Raw genomic sequence first — 20,063 nt, 5'->3', positions numbered from 1 at the left:
TTGTGTTTTGTAAATACGAGGCGGCAGCAGCCGGGTAGCGCGATGAGCGTGAAGCCTGGAAACAGAGAGCCGGGTTTCCAAAGACGACGAAATCAGTCGACCAGAAGCTGAAGTATCTGAAGCTCAGCTGTTTGTTAACCAGGGAAAAAAGTGTAAAAACAACAAATTTCAGTTTTACAGCTGATGTGGATTATTTCTTGGCTGAGACGAGCTATTTCCAAGAATGAATGACCCATTTGTTGTTTTTATACTTTCTTTTTCTTTCTTTTTTTTTATAAAGGAAACATATCCGGCGTTTAATAGTTTGGTTTCTCTTCGAGTCGACTCGCTGTTTCCATCATTGTGCTATCAGTCTTCTTATCTACCTTAACTCCACAAGATGGCGAATAAGTGTATTTCCCAAAACATGTCAAACTTTTCTTTTAGAATCCAGACTTTTAAAATGCAAACTTGGTGGGACACAACACGTTGTACTTCCTGTGTACCGTTCATGTGCAGTACTGTACGTGTGCTCTGTACTGTTCTCATTTCATTTCAATTTAACTCCACCAACCAAAATGTTAAACCGTACACTGTATGTTTGTGTTTTTATTTGAGCGTGATCAAGAGAATCTCAGCTGCCTTCACTTAGTGAAAAGATGAATTGTTTACTGCAGGACTATAGCTTCCAGATACGTGCAATGAATGCCCTGTCTGTGTCTGAGTTAGCTTTTTTAAAACTTAATTTTAAATGTTCTTAAATAATAGTCGGCCACCATTTGAATTTTCAAGTGACCTTGTTTACTTTGCTCCGTACAGTTGCTTCAGTGAAGCCCCAGTTTTATTGACACACGAGTACTCACGGATCAGATGTTATTTTTCTATACAGTTTGAGAGGCAGTGTGTGTGTGTGTGTGTTGTCCGTTCATCTCCAGTGCTCTGTTAATAATGTTAAGAACTGCTGTCTAATCATGTTGTATTTGACAGTCCCACCTGCTCAGTGATGTTTGCAGCAGACCATGTGTGTGTTTTTGGAGGGGTTCAGGTCTCTTGAGGTCCGGGCTGGTCCGTTTGAGTCACGCTGAGCTCCGATCTGAGAAGACAACTCCCGCCTGTCACTGTTTGCCTCTGGGACAGCTCATCGGCATCCTGACGGATGACTCAATAAAGAACACTTTAAGGGTTTTGTAAAGCTGTTTTGTAGTTTTTTCTCTTGCCACACATCTCATCTTTGACTGAATCTACGGGTATTGGAATGGTTACTTCTATTTCTACATTAAACCCACCTTTCCACTATATTCATAAGCTTTTCCCCTTTAAAGCAAATGAAGGCAGTAGGACATGTTTATGAGAAGGGGAGGCACTCTCCAGGGTGCTGAACGCTTCCTTGTTGTCACTTCCTTGTAGCAACGCCCAGCATGGTTTCTTACTTCATTAATACTCTAAACTCTCATCAATATTTAGTCTGGTTTGTGGCTTTATTCAGGATATAATCCTGCAGAGGAGGAGGGCCGGAGGTGACGACCGGCGGACAGAGCTGAGGGAGAGGAAGTGAACGTTTTAGTTTGTTTGCAGAAGCTCGTTCAGGCTTCAGACATGATGGAAGACGCCGGGGACATGCGGCGGCAGGAGGAGGAGAGGCTGGCTTCCTCGGACAGCGCGTACGGGTCCTCTGCTGTGGACACGGACCCGGAGGACGGACAGACGCCCACCACCTTCCCCTACAATGAAGCGCTGACGCACAAGGTATTCTTTGTTATTCATGGTTCACTTCATGAGTCTGTATATTGTCACAGAGGCAAAATTAACCAGAACTAGTGTCAATTAATGGTTTCATAGCAATAGTCTCAACTTATTGGAAGTCCAGTAATTAAATTATGTGTGCTCCCTCCGCCCATAAATAAAGACCTTTATTCCAGCTAATTTCTCAAAAATGGCCTTCAGGAGAGCTGTGACATTAAACTTACTGTAAATGTAGTAATTCACTCCAGCACAGTCTCTGATGATCTATCATTCAATATTTAATGAATTAAAAAAGACATTGTGAATATATTGTAAAAAATGTAGAAATGAAACCGAAACCCCCAAATATGATTAATTATTTTCATCATACATTTTTTTTACATCATTTTTAAAATTTCTATAGCTATTTTTAGTTCAAAATGTGCTTTTTTAAAAGTATTTTTATTTCTTTTCCATATGGGATTTGTTGGTAAGTTAGTTAAAATATATTTCCCTGGAAGCTCCCCCGCATCTAAAATCCTCCTCTGAAGCTTCACTCTGTAACCTTTCAGCTGAAAAGTAGATCATTGGTATTCATGAGTAAAATATAATCCTCTGTGTATGATCGCATGCAGCAAATCAGTAACCGACTCCATCTGGATGCACAGATACACTTGTATACACACACACACACACACACACACACACACACACACACACACACTCTGGTGTATCATATCTAACACGGTGTAAAGCTGGTCAGAGCTCAATCCTGATTTCTAGTTTTCTGGATTATTATTACAATAAAAAGACGGATAAAAAGACAGATAAAAAGGCAATAAATATTTTTTCCTGCCGCTCACATTGCCACCGTAGTGACACATTATGTCAAATACGTTTCTACAGTCTGTGAGATTAATGTTATTGCTTTTAAACTGCAGCTATCTGGATGATTTTATTCCTTCATGAGCTTCAGGATCCTCAATAACTCGAGTGTTCAATATGTGGAAAACAAATAGAGCATTGTGTGTGAGGCTACAAACAAACTCCTGCTTGCACAGTCGGCACCTTTCTGGTCACGTTTGTTGTTTTGCCGAGTCACAGCCTGGCAGAAACTACAGCATACTAACGACAGATGGCTCAACTCTCTGCAGGCTACAACGGGCCAATTGGATCTCAGTTCATAAAACACCCAATACACTTATAAACTTAACTTACTTTCTTTGAGTTTACACTGTTATATGCAAAAAGGTATAACCCCAAATCTTGTCAGAACTGCTCCTTGTCAGACAAGAAGGGACTTCGCACACATGAAGGGATGAATGAGGTTTTCTTTTTAGTTCAGTAATTATTCTTAATGTGGAGGCTGAATGTGAAGTTATCGGCATTTAAAGACATTTGCTGAATGGTTGGGGAACATGAAAGTAAAGACACTCCCTGTTCCCTCAGGGAGAATCCACACAGCACTGCTCACACTTTAAGACAAGTCTGGTCTTACTTAAATTATTAGTTATTCAAGTTGCATTTACATTCATAAAGAAAAAAAAAAAAAAAGCAGTATTGGAATAAGGGTCGGAAACGGTGGGATGGACATCAAAAGTAACCAGAAATCAGAAAAAGTACCAGAAATGTTAAATACTGGTTAAAAAAAAAAACTAAAACAAACTGTAATTTAAGCTATGTGAATGATATTATTTAATTTATTTATTTATTTGTTTTCTATTCCATTTGCTTTTTGGTTATTTGTTTGGTTTTGTTGAATTCATTGCCTTTATGGTATGGTCCTTTTATGTTTACCGGTATTTAAGGTATGATATGCTTTGCTTCTCTGTAGAGCACTTTGTAAACTTTTTTTCGAAAGGTGCTATGTAAATAAAGTTATTATTATTACTATCCCTGAGATGAGATACTTGTGACTGAATTATTATCCACTGGATTCATTGGACTCCTGCATACAGCCTGTGAGAGTGCTGGGCCTCCACTCGGCACTTTCACTGGATAACGATCTCATTACGCAACATCTCTGGGGCTCGATGAACCCAAACAACTCTGAGAGATCTTGTGTTGCCATGGAGACCTCGTCAGCATCTCTACCCCCTCCCCCTTTTTCCATACATCCATTCCCCACATGTGCTTCCTGGAGATAAACTGCCCCTCGCTGCTGCTCTGTTCTCCAGCAGCGTTTGCCCTGAGAACCTTTTACATGCCGGCATCAAAACTTGATGAAGACGACATGAAATAGTAATATGTTGATTTCACGGCCGGCTGAACGCGGCGCCAACACAGCGTGAGTCACGATGACACGGCAGCTCGCCGCTGGGCCGCATCGCCTGTACTGGAGGGCCAATTTCAGAATCAGACCCATTTTTTGGCACGTATGTTTTCAAATACAAGGTATTTGTCTTGGCAGGTGGTGCATAACATGAACCAATAAACACAGTGCAAGAAATAGGAGCATGAAATGTACAATTACATGTAGAATAGAATATAAAATGAGAAAAAGCAGAATTTATCTCATCGCCTGTTTTTCGAAAGTGAGAAAATTTTATTCATATCCTGTTTGAAAAGCTCATCTTCTTTTTGCTGCATTTCTGGAGCTTTTCTCTGTATTTTCTCCATAAAAACAGTCGCTTCACTCAGCGTCTTCCACGAGGGCTCTGCAAGCCTCCACTTTAAAGCACCAGATAGTCTCTGATTTTCATTCTGTACTTCTGCTCAAACGGACACGATGTTGTGTTTCTACCGGGGAGAGCAAAGGCAGATGTGCAGAACTTGTGGATGTCAGTGATTAAAAGGGAGCGTTTTTGCGAGCGCTGCACGCTGTAACGCTGAGCAGCATGTGGGCTCTTTGAAACGGCAGATAACAGGCAGCGAGGAAGAGGAGGAGGAGGAGGAGGAGGAGGAGGAGAAGGAGGATGGGGATAAATGTCAACAAAAGAGGCGAGCATCTGCAACTGAGGACCTCTAGGCCGGACGCCCCCCAGCTGCCCCAAATGAGATGATAACCATGGCGACAAGGCCGAGCGATGCCCACGTTCGGCGCTGTGGTTTCAAACCAGTATAGACGCCTGCTGGGGGGGCTCTCGACCCTCAACCATGAGAACTGATGTCATCACACGGCACTGGGAAACCAGTCCTCAGATTTTTACTTGAGCAGATAGAAGTGCACATAGTTACAAGTCCTGCACCATTACAGTTAGTGAAAGTACAGAAGGTCATATTGTTAGGTACAGTAGATTGTTATGTGTGCGCTGCATTCCACTCTTGTGTGGGTGGAGGTGGGGCTAGTTTGTTGTTGTGCTACTCCAGCACTTCTTAAAGGGCTCCGTCTCAGAGAAAGAGGATTCTGGGTTTTATTTCAAGGTGTCAACTGAAGGGAAATCACTCTATTTTCTGATTCATTTGTCAACAACGTTACTGTGATTGGAAAGTCCAGACACATAAAGTTGACCTCTGCAATACCTTCTCGTGTGCACTTATAAATACAGACATATAGAGTATATATGGCAATAAAAGAGGAGATGGAGAGGGATCTTCATTTGTTTTCTGTGGGTGTTTTCATTTCAACGTGGTTTGCACGTTCCACATTTGATCTGAAGTCTGTCCTGCAGCGTGGGACTCGCACGCGTCTGATCTTGGTCATGACTTTGTCTCGGTTTAATCCATTGGTTCCCAACGTAGGGTAGTACTTGACTTAATTAATGTACTGCGGGTGGATATGGGACGTGTTTAAAAGATGGCAGGGGAAAAAAAAAGAGATTTATGTGGTTGGTGTTCACCTTGTGGGTGCAGAAACAAGACGTGAGATGTGAGCAGCTGTCTCTGATACAGTGGCACCGGTTCAGGCACACACATACACACACACACACACATACACACACACCCTCCAGTAACTTCCCAGTTAACCACTGCACATCGCCCTTCCCTCTTGAAGGCATCAAGCCGTCACATTGCATTACAGGACACCGAGCTGTGCGCTGAGCAACACATGAACATGTACAGTAACCTACACCATTTGCACCCCCCCACACACACACACACACACACACACACACATACGGAGAGTTCTGGCCTCAGGCGATAAGCGAGGCGGTAGCAGAGGAAACATAATGTCGCATCTCTCTCTCCCCGCAGACGATCCTCGTGGGAGACAGCGGAGTGGGCAAGACCTCTCTTCTGGTTCAGTTCGACCAGGGCAAGTTCCTCCCGGGCTCCTTCACCGCCACCGTCGGCATTGGTTTCACAGTGAGTCCCCACGTCCTGTCCTCCACACCCCCTCCCTCGCATGTCCCTCCTCCCTCCGCCTCCCCCCTCCCTCACGCTGTTGACTTCACCCGAGTGATGAGAGGACATGTCACTGCGATGGGCTGTTTGTACTGAAGTCGGTGACGTGACAGTGGAGCTAATCTTCTCCGTTTTGCTGCTGCCAGTGAATGCAGCATGAATCAGTGGTGTCCTCCAGTGTGGGACGATGCATCTTCTCACTGCATTCATTACGGCCACTAGCACTGTGTGTGTGTGTGTGTGTGTGTGTGTGTGTGTGTGTGTGTGGTTAATGATGCCACTGCTATGAGTAAGTCAGTGTGAAGACACAGCACTGCTAATGGAAGTCATGGGGGCAGGTTGTGTGCTGCTGTTTTAACAAAGCTGTTTTATGATGTTATGCTTTGTGACATGTGAAGGGGGGTGTTGTGTGTGTGTGTGTGTGTGTGTGTGTGTGTGTGTGTGTGTGTGTGTGTGTGTGTGTGTGTGTGTTTGGGGAGGGGGGTGGATATGAAAGATGTTTGGCTCATTCAATGTATGATTCTTCGGCTGTGATAACTTTGGCTTTGTGTCATTGCCATTAGAGCGGCACGGAGGCGAAGGCAGAAGTATAAACGTATAAAATTGGCTTTGCCATTTTGCATTAGCATGAGGTTAGTGTGTGATTCAAGCTTCAAAAAGGCCTCCAGGGAAACTAAATAAGTCACTCTGCTGCAGCTGTAGGGTAAGACAGACTTGCATCATCTTTCTGTTTACTTAGAAAGGGCTTCATGCAGGTGGTCAAAATAAAATGCCTTAAATGCACAGAACATCTTTCTATAAATATATTTAGAGGTATACGTGTGTGTGTGTGTGTGTGTGTGTGTGTGTGTGTGTGTGTGTGTGTATATATATATATATGCATAGCTCTCTCTCCATATATATATATATTCTTAGTATAACCTTTCACCTCCATTTAAAGCTTTCTCAAATACACTGATTCCGTAATAATACCATTAATCATAAAGCAGTGAGCTCCAGTCGAACAGGCAGATACAAGACCTTAACACTATTCATAATTAAATCAACCATCCAATCAGCTTCGTCTAAATGAAGGTTGCATCTTCATGCGCACGTGAGGGGTGAGATGCTGCCCGCAGCGTCCCCTGACTCAGAGAGTCTCCTCCATGTGTCCAGACGATGGATCGCACGTTAGTTATGTAACATGAAGGATCTCTGGCCGTCCATCCTGAGTCCTCCTGTCACCTCACAGAGGAGCGGGACGTGGCTTGAACACTGGGTGGAGACAAACACTGCAGGACTACATTCAGTTTCAGGCTCAGCGAAACCATTTTTGACATGTGTGACATGCTAATTTAATGGGATATTTTTATGGGAGTCATTTGTGTGATTGACAAGAAGAGACTTTGGATTGTTTGACCATGTGAGGCGAGAAGCCAATGGGTTGATGGAGAGAGAAAAACATATTAATAAAGGAAATGGTTCATAACTGCATAAATGGTTCAATACGGTTTGTGCGCCATTTTACGCACCAAGAACAGCTGATCTGTATCTACAGGAGATGATACACCAGGGGTGTTTACACCACCAGGTCCCAGATCAGCCTCTGCTCTCCTCTCTGACCGGCTCCCGGATCGAGCACCACCTGTGGCGGATGAGTCAGCCGTCGGCGCGCTTGACCCCCGCACAGCTGTTACTGGGGACCGTGTCAGCACCGCAAACACAGACGGATGTTTTCACTCACGAGAAAAACAACCGCGCCGGTAGCCGCCGACGTCCTCACGCGCTCAGTTAACCCATCTGCCCACGCCAGGACGCAGAGGAACGCTTCCGCCTGCTCGTCCCCGCCTTCCTGCCTAGTGGCTGCAGACGCGCGGATTGTTTGTCAAGTTTTGACAGGGTCGCTTCCGTCTTTTCACAGCGCGATAGCAAGGTGTGATTTGTCTTCTCCTTCTCCTTCTCCTTCTCCTTCTTCTTCTTCTTCTTCTTCTTCTTCTTCTTCTTGTCCTCCGCCTTGGTGACCATTCCGCGGCCGCACGCAGTAATGCTCGCAGAGCGGCTGGAGGCTGGCGGACACCGGGACTGAGAGCTCGCAGACACCGTGCGCGTCTTTCTTGGACACATCTCGGAGACAACTCGGCTTCCTCTTCCCAGCGTCGCGATGTCCGCGAGAAAGACGTCGTTGACGGACAAGCAGGCAAAAAACGGCACGTCCAAATACGTGTTGGAGAGATGCGCTTCTGTTAACGAGTACTATGACGTTGCGTTCAAGGTGTGTATTTCCGTCTTGATTTTGTTTGTTTGTTTGTTGTTCTTTGTGGTGCTAACAGGTGTCTACAACTACTGTGGGGTGGACACAGAAACAGCTGGGTGTACCTGCAGCAGCAGCATCATGTTGCCTCTCCACGTTATGCATAATGAGGGAAACATTTAACTGCCACTGGATTAGTGCGTCTGTCTTTATGCATCTGCTCTTAAGGGCCTCGCTCACTGACACCAAGTCATCGACCTGATGGTCGGATTACTAACAAGTCCAGGTTGCTTTGTCCGCCCTTATGATACGCAAATATTGGCTGAGGGTGTACTTGTTGCTCCCTCCCATAAAATATGTATAAAAGCAGAGGCAACTTACTAATAATGAACTAGTAATCAACTGTTTAATAAAGACCAAGGGACAAAAGCAAAAGTTACACTCAAGTTTAATTGTGCAGTTATCTATGAACACTGTTTGCTTATACGGCTTTGCCTCACTGTGCAGCATTGATTGTATAGTCACACATCCTGTTGTAATTATATTGATTAGTTTTGGATGCACGCTGGAAACAAACAACGAGAGTTGAAATGAGAGAGTTGGCTCCAGCATCTTGAGTCCTCTCTCCAGAGCGTCGCATGTTATTGGCAGCTCAGACACACGGTGAATCACAACTACTTCTCCATTTCCCATATGGTATGAACTGAAATCGGGCCAAAAACAATTTGCACAACAGGATCACCTGACTCAAACATCGTGATCCCGGTTGTGAAACATTTGTTCTCGCTCAGTTCCAAATTAATCTCCTCAGCTTTAATTTCCCCTTCAGGGTTGGGTTTGTAATTGTTTATCATACCGTCCTGTATAAGCTGTCACACTTGTTGTTGTTGTTGTTGTTGTTGTTGGCCAGCTGTAACCTTTGTCCCTCTTCTCTGGTGGTGGGTTTTGATCCAGGTGATGCTGCTGGGAGACTCGTCCGTGGGGAAGACGTGTGTCTTGGTGCGCTTTAAAGATGGGGCATTTCTGGGAGGCAACTTTATAGCCACCGTTGGAATAGACTTTAGGGTGAGAGAGATGCTGTTGAACAGAATGCCTCATTCAAATGTTTATCATTTCTGCCTTTATGTCATGTGTTCTTGTTGCCACCATGGGGGAAACATTCAGCACCTGGAAAAATAACCTAATGATATTTTTTAAGGCAACAAGGGATCCACTTGTTAGAGTCGCTGCGGCCCAATTATCACCTTATTTCCTCGCGGAACACTCAGTCATCCTGCGACGATAGCACTAAATGTACAAATCCTCTCGCCAATCAGTCAAGTTCACAGAACACTTGTGCTGCGAGGCTCTGTGGACGGCTGCGTAAATGTCTTGGCAGATGCCTGCCCACGTCTCTGTCTCCTGGAAAAGATTGGCTGCAGCTCGACTCGGTCCTGGAGGAATCTCACTGCTGACAGGCGAGCTGCTACACAGTCACATATGCACACACACACACGCAAGCCAAGCAGTGATATTCAGCTATAAAATTCAGCAGTTTGCTGAATTTTATAGTTGCATTTCTACATCTCACTCTGCAGGGATGAACATGCAAATAAGCAGTTTGGAGCTCGACCCCCCCAGTTCCCCTCCAATCAAGGCAAAACACTCTCACTAATGGCAAGTCAAGTAGGGTGGTTTGAGGAGGAAAGTGTGCTGCATTAGACAGAGTGATGTATTGTCTTCTTTGATGGAAGACATTATGGGGCGTAATGGATGTCAGGCTGGAGCTATATGGACGTTGTCTATTCAGAAGCATCCACATTACATCTCGCCACTACTCAAGCAAAAGCAACAAGTCCTGCAGCCACCCATTCATGAAAAGCTTTACAAAGGGAACCGCCGCTGGTTTACACTGTAAAAAAAAAAAAAAAAGGCACGGTGGACTCGGTGTGTCACACCATCCATTCAGAAGATCGTCTCCTCATGGAGGCATTGAGCGTTCTGTGTTTAAAAGCTGCTCAGGCGCAGAGTCGTGTGGAGCCGCTGAGTCAATATGCTGAGGTTGTCCTCTGTGCATGGATGGGGAGGCAGGCTGTTGTGGCAGCTTGTAACATGGCCGGGCTATTTTCGGCATGCTTCCTTGTAGCAGTTACTCAGCATGCAGGCTCTCACGTCATAATTGAGAGGGGGAAAAATGGAAACCCATGGCAACTAATGCAGGGGTTGAACCATGTCCATTCTGCCAAGGCAGAGGATTCAGCAGGTGGCAGCTCTCGCGTCGCACAAGCAGCCGAGGTTTCTTTTTGTCACCGCGTCGCATTTCCTCTGGGTGTATTTGCTTGTGCGTTCGCGGGAAAGGCAGGAGCTATTTGTGATGACCTGTCACCGATAAGCAGTAATGAAGTGGTTGAGGAAGTGCTGCAGAACATTTTCTAGTGTCACTTCCTCCCTCTCTCTTTGTTTTTGTCTTTTTCGCTGTGTGCGGTTGAGCTGCAGTTGTGACCTGGCTTGTTGCTGTAGCAGGTCATGGTAACATTACCCCTCGCCCGATGAAACAGAGCATGGTGAAACCTGTTTTTTTATAACTGCATGTTGCAGCACGGATGACAAATTACTGCATGTTATCTTGACCATTATGTCCACGCATTCATCGATCACAACATTTAGCTTTTTATTTAGCAGGGTGCCTAAACTATTTTAAGTCAATCGTTTCTTCTCAGGAAATCAGAGGCCCCCCCCCTACGGGGCCACAGGAAATTAACGGGGGAGTCAGTTGTTATGCTGCCAGTCGTCTTCCTCACTGTTGTGTAATTAAGTCTAATCTCAGGACCTTGTTGTTGTGTGGGTGTTGCAAATTACTTTCTCTGCCAGCATTCAAAGCCACTTTAAATTGTCTTGTTTCTTTTACCACATGCTTGAGTGTCTTTATCTTTTTTTTTTTTTAACTCTGCTGAGATGTGCGTTTTACAGTCTGTAAAGCACATGGCGGCCTGTCAGTCTCTCACAGCTCCTCTCATGTTTGCAGAATAAAGTGGTGGATATCGACAACCTGAAAGTCAAACTCCAGGTGAGAACATTTCTCTTTTCTCCAGACACGTATGTACATTTTAGTCCACAGATCATCTCATCCATCTATTGACTCATATAAAGCCTCATCTGGTAGATTATGTAAAGCATCAAAAATAATCTGAACTGTAATTCTAAAATAATAGTTGACCTGAATATGCTTTACACTGCCTTGACATTGTTTGCGTATCCAATCCAAGTCGATGATAATGCAGAAGGCTGAGGAGCGGCAGTGTGCCAGCAGCAGGCTGTTACTCTGAGGCGCATACGCGTCTATCATCATAACCTGCTCATTCAACACTGAGTGGGGGGGACGCCGGAATTAGATTCTTCTGCCATCTCGAGTAAATCATTAGATTTTCTTTTCTTGCCGGGTCCTTGAACATGATGAAATCCTGTTATTATTTCCAAAATGGATTAGCACAATGTGTTTAAGTCTATATGATAGAAATAAAGCTAAAGTGAGAGAAAACTGTTTAAGTCTTTCAGGCTGACTGGATGAACAATAGAGCAGATTGATTGATGTAATATTGTCATATTGTGTCTTTTTAAACCAATTATTAGATAGGACCTGAAGACTGCACACTGCCTTTAGACAACTCAAAGGATTTTTTTTTTCTTCAGCTTTCCATTAACTTGATATAATAGATTCAATTGATTTAAATACATTTAAATATGGGATTAAAGCATAACCACAACAAATGGTGAACTGTCAAAAGCTGCATTGGCAGTTAGTTAGTTACCGATCGTACCGCTCAACACCATACGGACAGTTGACTAAAAACTATGCTGCGTCTCCCAAAATCCACCAAAACATAGACGTTTGTTTTGAAAGTTTCGTAATACTATTAGACACAAAACACATGGATTAGATAAGTGTACTATAATATAATAATAACAAACGGCTTGGAAAATCCCAGACAAACCGTACAGTTATTGCTACTTTTCTAAGCTAGGCTAGGTAGCCTACCTTTTAGCATGACTATAACTGTTTTTATTCTCAATGACCAGCTATACTTGCTACCTTATTCACATATTATTTATGTCCCTATTCATGGTTAACAACCTAAATTAAGACTTTAGTTCATATTTAATTAACAGTAAACAACTAGAGGGTACAGCACTAAATGTAGCTTTAGCGGCTAGCTGTGGCTAACTTATCTGACTAGCTTGAACTCGCTACAGTTTTCTACCTTGCGGTACTGTGTGGTTTTGAGCCGTTTAATTTGAAATGATTGTTTTTTTCAAACTATGTTAAGAAAGAAAGTCAGATTCTGGTCTGAACTACTTTTGGACTAAATATATAGTGAGTGGATTTTGACCTTGTGGGTCGGTATAATGATCTGTTTCTGCTTAAGTCGTTGGCTGTGGAGGATTTGCTGCAAGTTCAGGATGTTCACTTTTCCCACGTTGTTGTGTAATTATGTGGTTTGTTACGCAGATCTGGGACACAGCTGGCCAAGAGAGATTCCGCAGTGTAACACACGCCTACTACAGAGATGCTCAGGGTAACCTTTTGCTTTTTATATTGCACTTCCTCGTGTTCTGTGTGTCTTCATGTGTGTGTAAGGGTGAAAGCCATGTGCACTTTTTTATTAGTGTGCATAGAAAGTGCGAGTAGGTGTTGATGTGTGCGTTGCATAAGAATAAAGGTGTTCTGTTTCCTTTTGCAGCGTTACTCCTGCTTTATGATATCACCAGCAAGCTGTCGTTTGACAATACCAGGGTAAGACTATCAAATTACTTTCCCCTCTCTCTTCTCTCTCTCTCTCTCTCTTCATTTTCACTTCCTCAACCTTCTCAAGCTGAACTCTTCACTCCGTCTGTTTACGTGCAAAATACTGTGAGGACCTCCAGCCTTTTCTCACAGCCTTCTTTGGAAATTACATGATGTTATTGTTCGCTTCGCTACACAGTCCCCAGTTTCAGTAATGAAAAGCAATAAAAGTGTTCAAGGATAAGAGTGACTCAGGCTCACCAGGATTGATTGGAGGATGGTAATGATACACAGCTCAGGAGGAGTGAGAATGCAGACTTTAAGTGGTGGTATTTGTTTTGTTTAAACACCAATCCCTCTTTCTTCCCCACTCCTGTATCTGTCTGTTATACTTTCAAAGGCTTGGCTGACTGAAATACACGAGTATGCCCAGAAGGATGTGGTCATCATGTTGCTCGGCAACAAGGTGAGCAAAGCTTCCTATTTTTGCGTTTCATAAAAAGCGAAATAAGGAGAATAACTGGTCTTTTAGCACAATTGTAGTAACACTCTTATCGCACTCAGACAGACACGAGAATGCTTAAAAGCCAGTAAACGTCTCCACTGAGCAGCACATACAAACTCTCACTTAACATTTACAAAGTGAAACGCAGTCTTCACTGTGTTTGTGTGTCTTCAATGATTTATGTCTTGAAAATAAAGTTCAAAACACTCGATTGTTCCCCGTCACCAAATGTTATTAGATCATTGTGACTGGCAAGGACAACAATCACAACCTGCCACAAAAGTGACTTACCACTTGCTCCAAGCCTCCCTTGAATGGAGCCATTTCATCCACAATGCTGCTGGTGATGAGTTTGCAGTCGCTGCCGATGTATTTCTAAGCTCCCTCTGGCGGCTCAGAGAGGACTCACTCTTCTCCAGGGTCGGAGATGTCACACGGCAGCCGCTCAGATCATTTGCTGTGAGAGCAGCAGGACTGGCGGCATCAGTCTGTGGCAGCGCTGCTCTTCTGCTGGAGGTTGAGTTTCTGACATCTCATCAGTCTGAAGGAGCTCCGGCTCTGCAGTTAGCGGCAGATAAGAGGATGTACGGTCTGGCACAGCGGTGCATCACTGAAGCTAATGGCATGGGGAATCTGTGACCCTTCACCTCCTATGTGATGACTTGTTTTTCTCGCCTGCTGCTGTGTTACAGGCAGACATGGCTGCAGAGAGGGTGGTGAAGACGGAGGACGGAGAGAAGCTGGCGAAGGTAATGTATGACGGCGCCATGCGCTCATGTTCTCAACAACACGCACTCCACTGGCTCCTCTAATGTTTTTCCATTGCAGGAGTATGGTGTGCCATTTATGGAGAGCAGTGCAAAGACAGGAGTCAATGTGGAGCTCGCCTTTCTCGCTATAGCAAAGTAAGTCTTAGAGCTGCACTGATTAATATTTTATACCAGCAGTGGCTGAAATTACAATGTGTATTGTGAAAGGTGAAAGGTGTAGCTCAGAGAATCATCAGCTGATTTCTTTAAGCTCTTAGTTTTGGTTCTAGTGGTGAGACTGCAGATTGCAACAAACTTGCATACCCTCCATCACCCCCAAAGACTGGATGTAAGAAGTGACGTCCCCCATTGCTTCGTGGACTGCCATCTTTAGGTTTAAACTGACCTTGACCATAAACCCATGTTATAGAGTAGAGTAATTTTTTAATAGACTTCTTATACAATCAGACTTATTTCTGTAACCAGAGGAGTCGCCCCCTGCTGGCCAGTAGGAATAATGCACGTTTAAAGTATGTCCGCATTGGCTTCACTTTTCAAACGTGGAGGTTGCTGCCTGCTCATCCCTCCCTTTCAAGCGTTTAGAAGAACCTACAGTGACCAAATTCACCAAAACATAAAAGCTCTGCAGTCAGTCTTTGGTATGTCCCTTTTGGGCTGCTGTAGAAACATGGCTTTGCAACATGGTGGACTCCATGGAAGAGGACATCCCTATGTAGATATGAAGAGTTTACAAGTTTAAAACATCGTTATGAATATTATATTCCATGTCTCACAAAAGATCCCTTTTAAATCCTACACACTGGTCTTTTAAGGGGTTTGTGATAAGATGCCAATTTTAAAATGAATATCCTTCATTCATTGACTTAAAATATAGAACATTTTGAATTATAAAATTTGATTTTGTTTGTTCCATTTATGAGATGCTGCCTTATACCATGACATTTTAGTACTTTTCTCATTTCCAGAGTCATCTAAGAGCATTCTCCTAAACAAATGTAATGCTTCAAAGGCTTTGTCTTCTTAAATAGTCCTCTAAAGTGAGAAAGTGAATGCTTCTACAACAAAAACTGTAAAAAATAAAGGAAAAAAAGACCAAATAAAATTCATTCCCAGTTTAGCTTGGGTCATGCTGCTGAGGTTCCACATAAAGCGTTTGTTTTTTAATCCGCTTCACGCATACAGCCGACATCTCTCTGCAGACACTGAGTTCACTCTGGTCTTCTCCTCTGAGTATTTTTATACTTTCCTTTGACTTAGCATTAATGCTCTCAAGCTTCCCTCTGATTCCTTCTACTTATCTTTCCACTTTTTTTTCCACTCTGTTTTCTTCGAGCTAACGTCTTCTTTGTTCCTGTTGACTGGTTATAATGGGATTGTTCCCTGTGGATCTCAGACGTGAACTGTATAATTTCTGCTTTTGAATGACTTCCTTGTGCACAAACCTTTGTTATTGAAAGGCGGAAATATGAACAGGTTTGTTATATAGTCTAAAACGGACTGATTGCGCAGCATGTTCCCAGAGCTGTGGAAGTAAGTACTGTGTGATTTGCTTTCTTTATGTGTATTTTAAATGCAAGTTAGATTAAATGATTCATGCCAAAGGCATTTTGATTCAAACTCAGTACAGATAGATGTTTCTCTCCCTCGCTAGCTTGCTCTTTTTTTTCTTCTTCTTCTTCTTTTTTCTCTTCCCTTCTCATTTTCTTGATTTGCTCACCCTGTGTGCACTCCATCCCACACATCCACCCCCTCCGTATCCAACTTCCTGTGTCTCTCTCTCCGTCAGGGAGCTGAAGCACAGAGCCACACAGCAGCAGAATGAGCCCAAGTTCCAGATACACGACTACATCGAGTCTCAGAAGCACAAGTCTGGCTGCTGTGGCAACATGTAGCTGATCCTGATCACCAGGCAGTGAGAGACACACAGAGAGCGAAAGAGAGCGAGGGAGGTAAAAGAAAAAGGAAAAAAAAGAGTCTGCTCTCTTTTATGGAAAGCTAATCCCAGCACCAAATCTGAGGATCAGACGACCTCGTCTTCACCACTGAGCTTTTAGCTTGAATGGAAAGTGAATCTGGATTGACCGCCATCCCTTATCTGAAATGTGAATTTAAATGTCATGTGTAGAAATGTCTGTGGTCTTTGTGGTGACAGTTGTATCAAAACTACAAGTGAGGAGTTGCAAATCTGAAAATGCAGTATCCATTTGCAGGGACAAACCGAAAACACGCTCATCATTTTGATTCTGCATCGCTGCAAACTACAAATTATCGGTTTTGGATGAAAAACACGGGGCCCTTGTGATTTGTTTTTAATCCCGAGTGTATTATGTCGGGGGAGGAGGTGCCTGCCTGGTCAGACGCTTTGCACAAAGGTTAACTACACCCTCAAATTCTTCTTGAAAATATCTAAATATGACAAATAACAGCACAGTTTTCGACGCGCCCATCTGTCGTGTTTACTGCCACTGAAACAGATCTGGCTCACGTCCGCGTGTCTTGCAGGGCCAACATTTGTAATAAAAACGTTTTAGGCTAACTATATTTGTATACGTTAAGCGTAAGTATTTTGACAGTATTCAACTTGCCTCAGAGAGTCATGCAGTGTTATGTTTGCTCGTGCCTTAGCTAATTACATTAACTTGCTAACACATCGCTAACATTAGCTTGCTAACAGCAAAATTGTCCCATTTCATCGTCCTTTTAGTTGTCTCAAGTAATCTGTTGCTCAAGTAATCTGTGTACGTGCTGAAATGATCAGATAGCTTTACTTGCATTGTGTTAGCTCATGGTTGGCTCGAAATTAGTCACATTGAACCAAAATACGTCTAAATGTAATTTGCGATAAAATATATCTCCCTGGAAACATATTTCACAACGTTTCAATGTTTGGGGGCATAGATTTTAGGAGGCAGGGCTGTAACCTTTTATGCCAACGAGAGTCATTGTGATTATGTGAGCAGCACATGACAGATGTTTTAGTTTGTAGTTCAGCTTGACTTCCTGTTTGTAATGAAACTGTGTTTGGTTGCTGTCCAACAGAGCGCCAGTAACCCGATCATGTCCAAAGTGAGCTCACCTCTTTGACCTTTGTTCGGTCCAGGGAAACACTGAAAGCGAAGTCAGTACTTAATCTTAGAACTGTCACCTTTTCCATCCGCTAGTTTGCAGTTTTATATAAACAATCAATAGGACTGTTGGCGTGGATATAGCATTTTTGCCCTGCAGCTCTTAGTTTGTGTCCATCCCTGTTTTACCAGACTGTGAACTGAATCCCTTTCGACCTTACAGTCTTCATCATTATTATTCACTGACTCAGCGTGTTTGAGAAGTGGACTTCAGTCAGATTGTAGCTAAATGATCCCGTCTGTTTCCATCTGTACTGCTGTTAGATAGAATAAAGACAACTTTTTGAGGGCGCTCGCCCACTGTGTGTCTGTCTGTACATTCAATTCAGGACCAGCGAGACTTCATTCAAAGTCCTGAACATGTAAATGTGCTGGAGGATCAACCCACTGCCGGCTTCACACAAAGAGATAATTATCTTCACGTCTTTGGTTCGAGATTCCTCAGCATGCCATTTTCCTTTTACCATTCTCACACACACACAGACACAGACACACACACAGACACACACACACAAAGATTCTCACAGCATTATCAAACAGTGTTGTGTCTCCTTTAACGATGGATGTTGTTGTTTAGACTGTTCCGAAAGCTTTATTTGTTCACGCGCCGCGTCGTGTAACTTGTTTCTTTGTACAATGCTCATTATGAATGTTTGCTCAATGTCCCATTTGTCCCTCTTCTGAGGCGTCACGGTGATCACAAAGTGCCATGAAAAAGTGCTTTGTTATCATATTACATATATAAAAAAAAGTATATTTTGTAATGTTTGTGGTGTTGTTTTATTGAAGTCAGTCTTGTCTGTTTGTCGTGTGAGTGTGTGAGTGTGTGTTGGGCTTTTGGAGGGAAGGGCTGTAAATCACAGGATGTGCTGAGGTTAATGAGCCACTGTGTGGCAGCAGCTACACTGTTTATTCTCTAGCATGTTGCACTTTAAAAACAAGAGTTTTATCAATTAGATGCGCTCGGCACGTGTGGATTCTGTATTTTAGAATCTGTCAGGTGAAGTAAGTGGACGTCATATGGAGCAAATTCATAATTAACTGTCCTGGGCTGTCTACCTGAATGCAGCTCTCCCACCCACCTACGAGTCACACTGACACATCAAGGAGCCTGTGCATTTCCTATCCTTTAACTGAAGAAAAAAACCGACTACCTATCAACTAAACTAATGGCAGCCCTTAAACATGCTGCAGTTTTCAGGCTGACGCTGCGGTGGCTTTAAATTCCCAGGTTGGAGAGTGCTGAGAGAGGCTGTCTCTGTCCTCTTATCAGGCAATGATAAGCATTCTCAGCTGAAAAGTCAAATCCTCCCTGAGGTTTTTACTTCAGGAGCCTCCTACCAGGTGCTATTTTTACAAGCGTGTCAGTCATATCTCTGAAGGACCAGAGGGCTCTGGGTTGACTGGCTACAAAACATCATTAGAACTGCATCTTATCTCGACGGGCATATCAGAATGCCATATATCAAGCTTATATATTTCTTATCACAGTTTACTCCCTTTATAATTACAGCTGTATACTATATTTAAAACAATACTACTGAGATTAAATCTGTTTTATACACCACATGGGGAAATTACATGGATCAAATGTCAGTGAAAGTCACAACATAATCACTGTGGAATAACACACAGACATATTGTAATATATGTCCCTTTGGTAAAACCAATATTAATGGGTGGGTGGATGGATACTTTATTATTCATGGGTAAAATTCTCTATAAATTCTATTATTTGTTGCTTTTAATAGCAGGAATTAAAGAGAATAAATACAGTGTGTATCAGATCATTAACTGTAAAACAAAAAACGAAATGAAAACACATAAAGGCAGCATGCAAGTGTGAAAAGGTGGTTCTGAGTAAAGGTTGTGAAGTGAAAAGATGGCAGAAATGAGCGAGTATTCAGAGCAATAAGTACAAAAATGTACAATTTGAAAAGTGTTGCTCATTTAGGGAATAACAAAACGCTTTTGTTGTTTAGTTATAGTCAGTACATGTTTATATACGCTTCATATACACTGCATATACTTTACATTTTTGCACTTTCTTTGTTATGTTTGTTGTTTTTGTGTGTCTCTATGTATTTTTGCTTGCTACTGCGACACATTCATTTCCCCTTGGGGATGAATAAAGTATCTATATATCTATCTATCTATCGATCTCAAATCTGGGGAACAAAACTATGATGCAATTTAAAGTATACAAATCACAAGAAAACTAAACGATATAAAAACTTCTTGAGCAGCTGCTTCACTCACGTCAGAAAAAAACACTAAAAGTAAAACTATGAAAAAAAATAGCTGTCAATAAAGTTTTTAACACACAACATAGAGGATAGGGGCAGCACTATCTGGTCCTTTGATCATCATCTTTATTTTCCTGGACAGCCTCGGTCTGTGTTTACTCCTCCGGTCCTCCCTGCTTTGCATGAGGCTGCCAGCTGGGCCGGTCCCTGAACGCACCTCCCTCTTCCTGAGTGGCTTTTCTACTTTTGTCGCCCACCGAGAAGGAGCCGAGAGTCTAAGCAGCCCGGGTTCAGTTCTCGGGTCAGGACCTCAACTGTCTGATAGCAGGAGTCTCAGTGGGGATTTATTACAAGTGTGAGGACCGACTCTGACTCTGACTCTGCGAGTGGAAGTGCACCAGAGAGTGGGACAAACAGCAGCACCGTTTCCCACGGACTAA

The 20,063-nt window shown here is 43.1% G+C and overlaps 1 protein-coding gene across 1 annotated transcript; it reads left to right on the top strand.

Annotated features, from left to right (window-relative positions):
* The first annotated feature begins 8,105 nt into the window (after nt 1-8,105).
* On the top strand, nt 8,106-18,099 carry LOC306750049 (ras-related protein Rab-37-like). Its single transcript, XM_079233432.1, has 9 exons — nt 8,106-8,236; nt 9,170-9,280; nt 11,220-11,261; nt 12,702-12,768; nt 12,934-12,986; nt 13,378-13,443; nt 14,175-14,231; nt 14,311-14,387; nt 16,039-18,099. The coding sequence occupies exons 1-9, from the start codon at nt 8,126-8,128 to the stop codon at nt 16,142-16,144; spliced, it is 690 nt and encodes a 229-aa protein (XP_079089558.1). The 5' UTR covers nt 8,106-8,125; the 3' UTR covers nt 16,145-18,099.
* Nucleotides 18,100-20,063: the final 1,964 nt, after the last annotated feature.

Source organism: Taurulus bubalis, assembly GCF_910589615.1.
Source record: "Taurulus bubalis genome assembly, chromosome: 17".
NCBI lineage: Eukaryota > Metazoa > Chordata > Actinopteri > Perciformes > Cottidae > Taurulus > Taurulus bubalis.
This window is presented reverse-complemented; position numbering and strand designations above follow the sequence as displayed.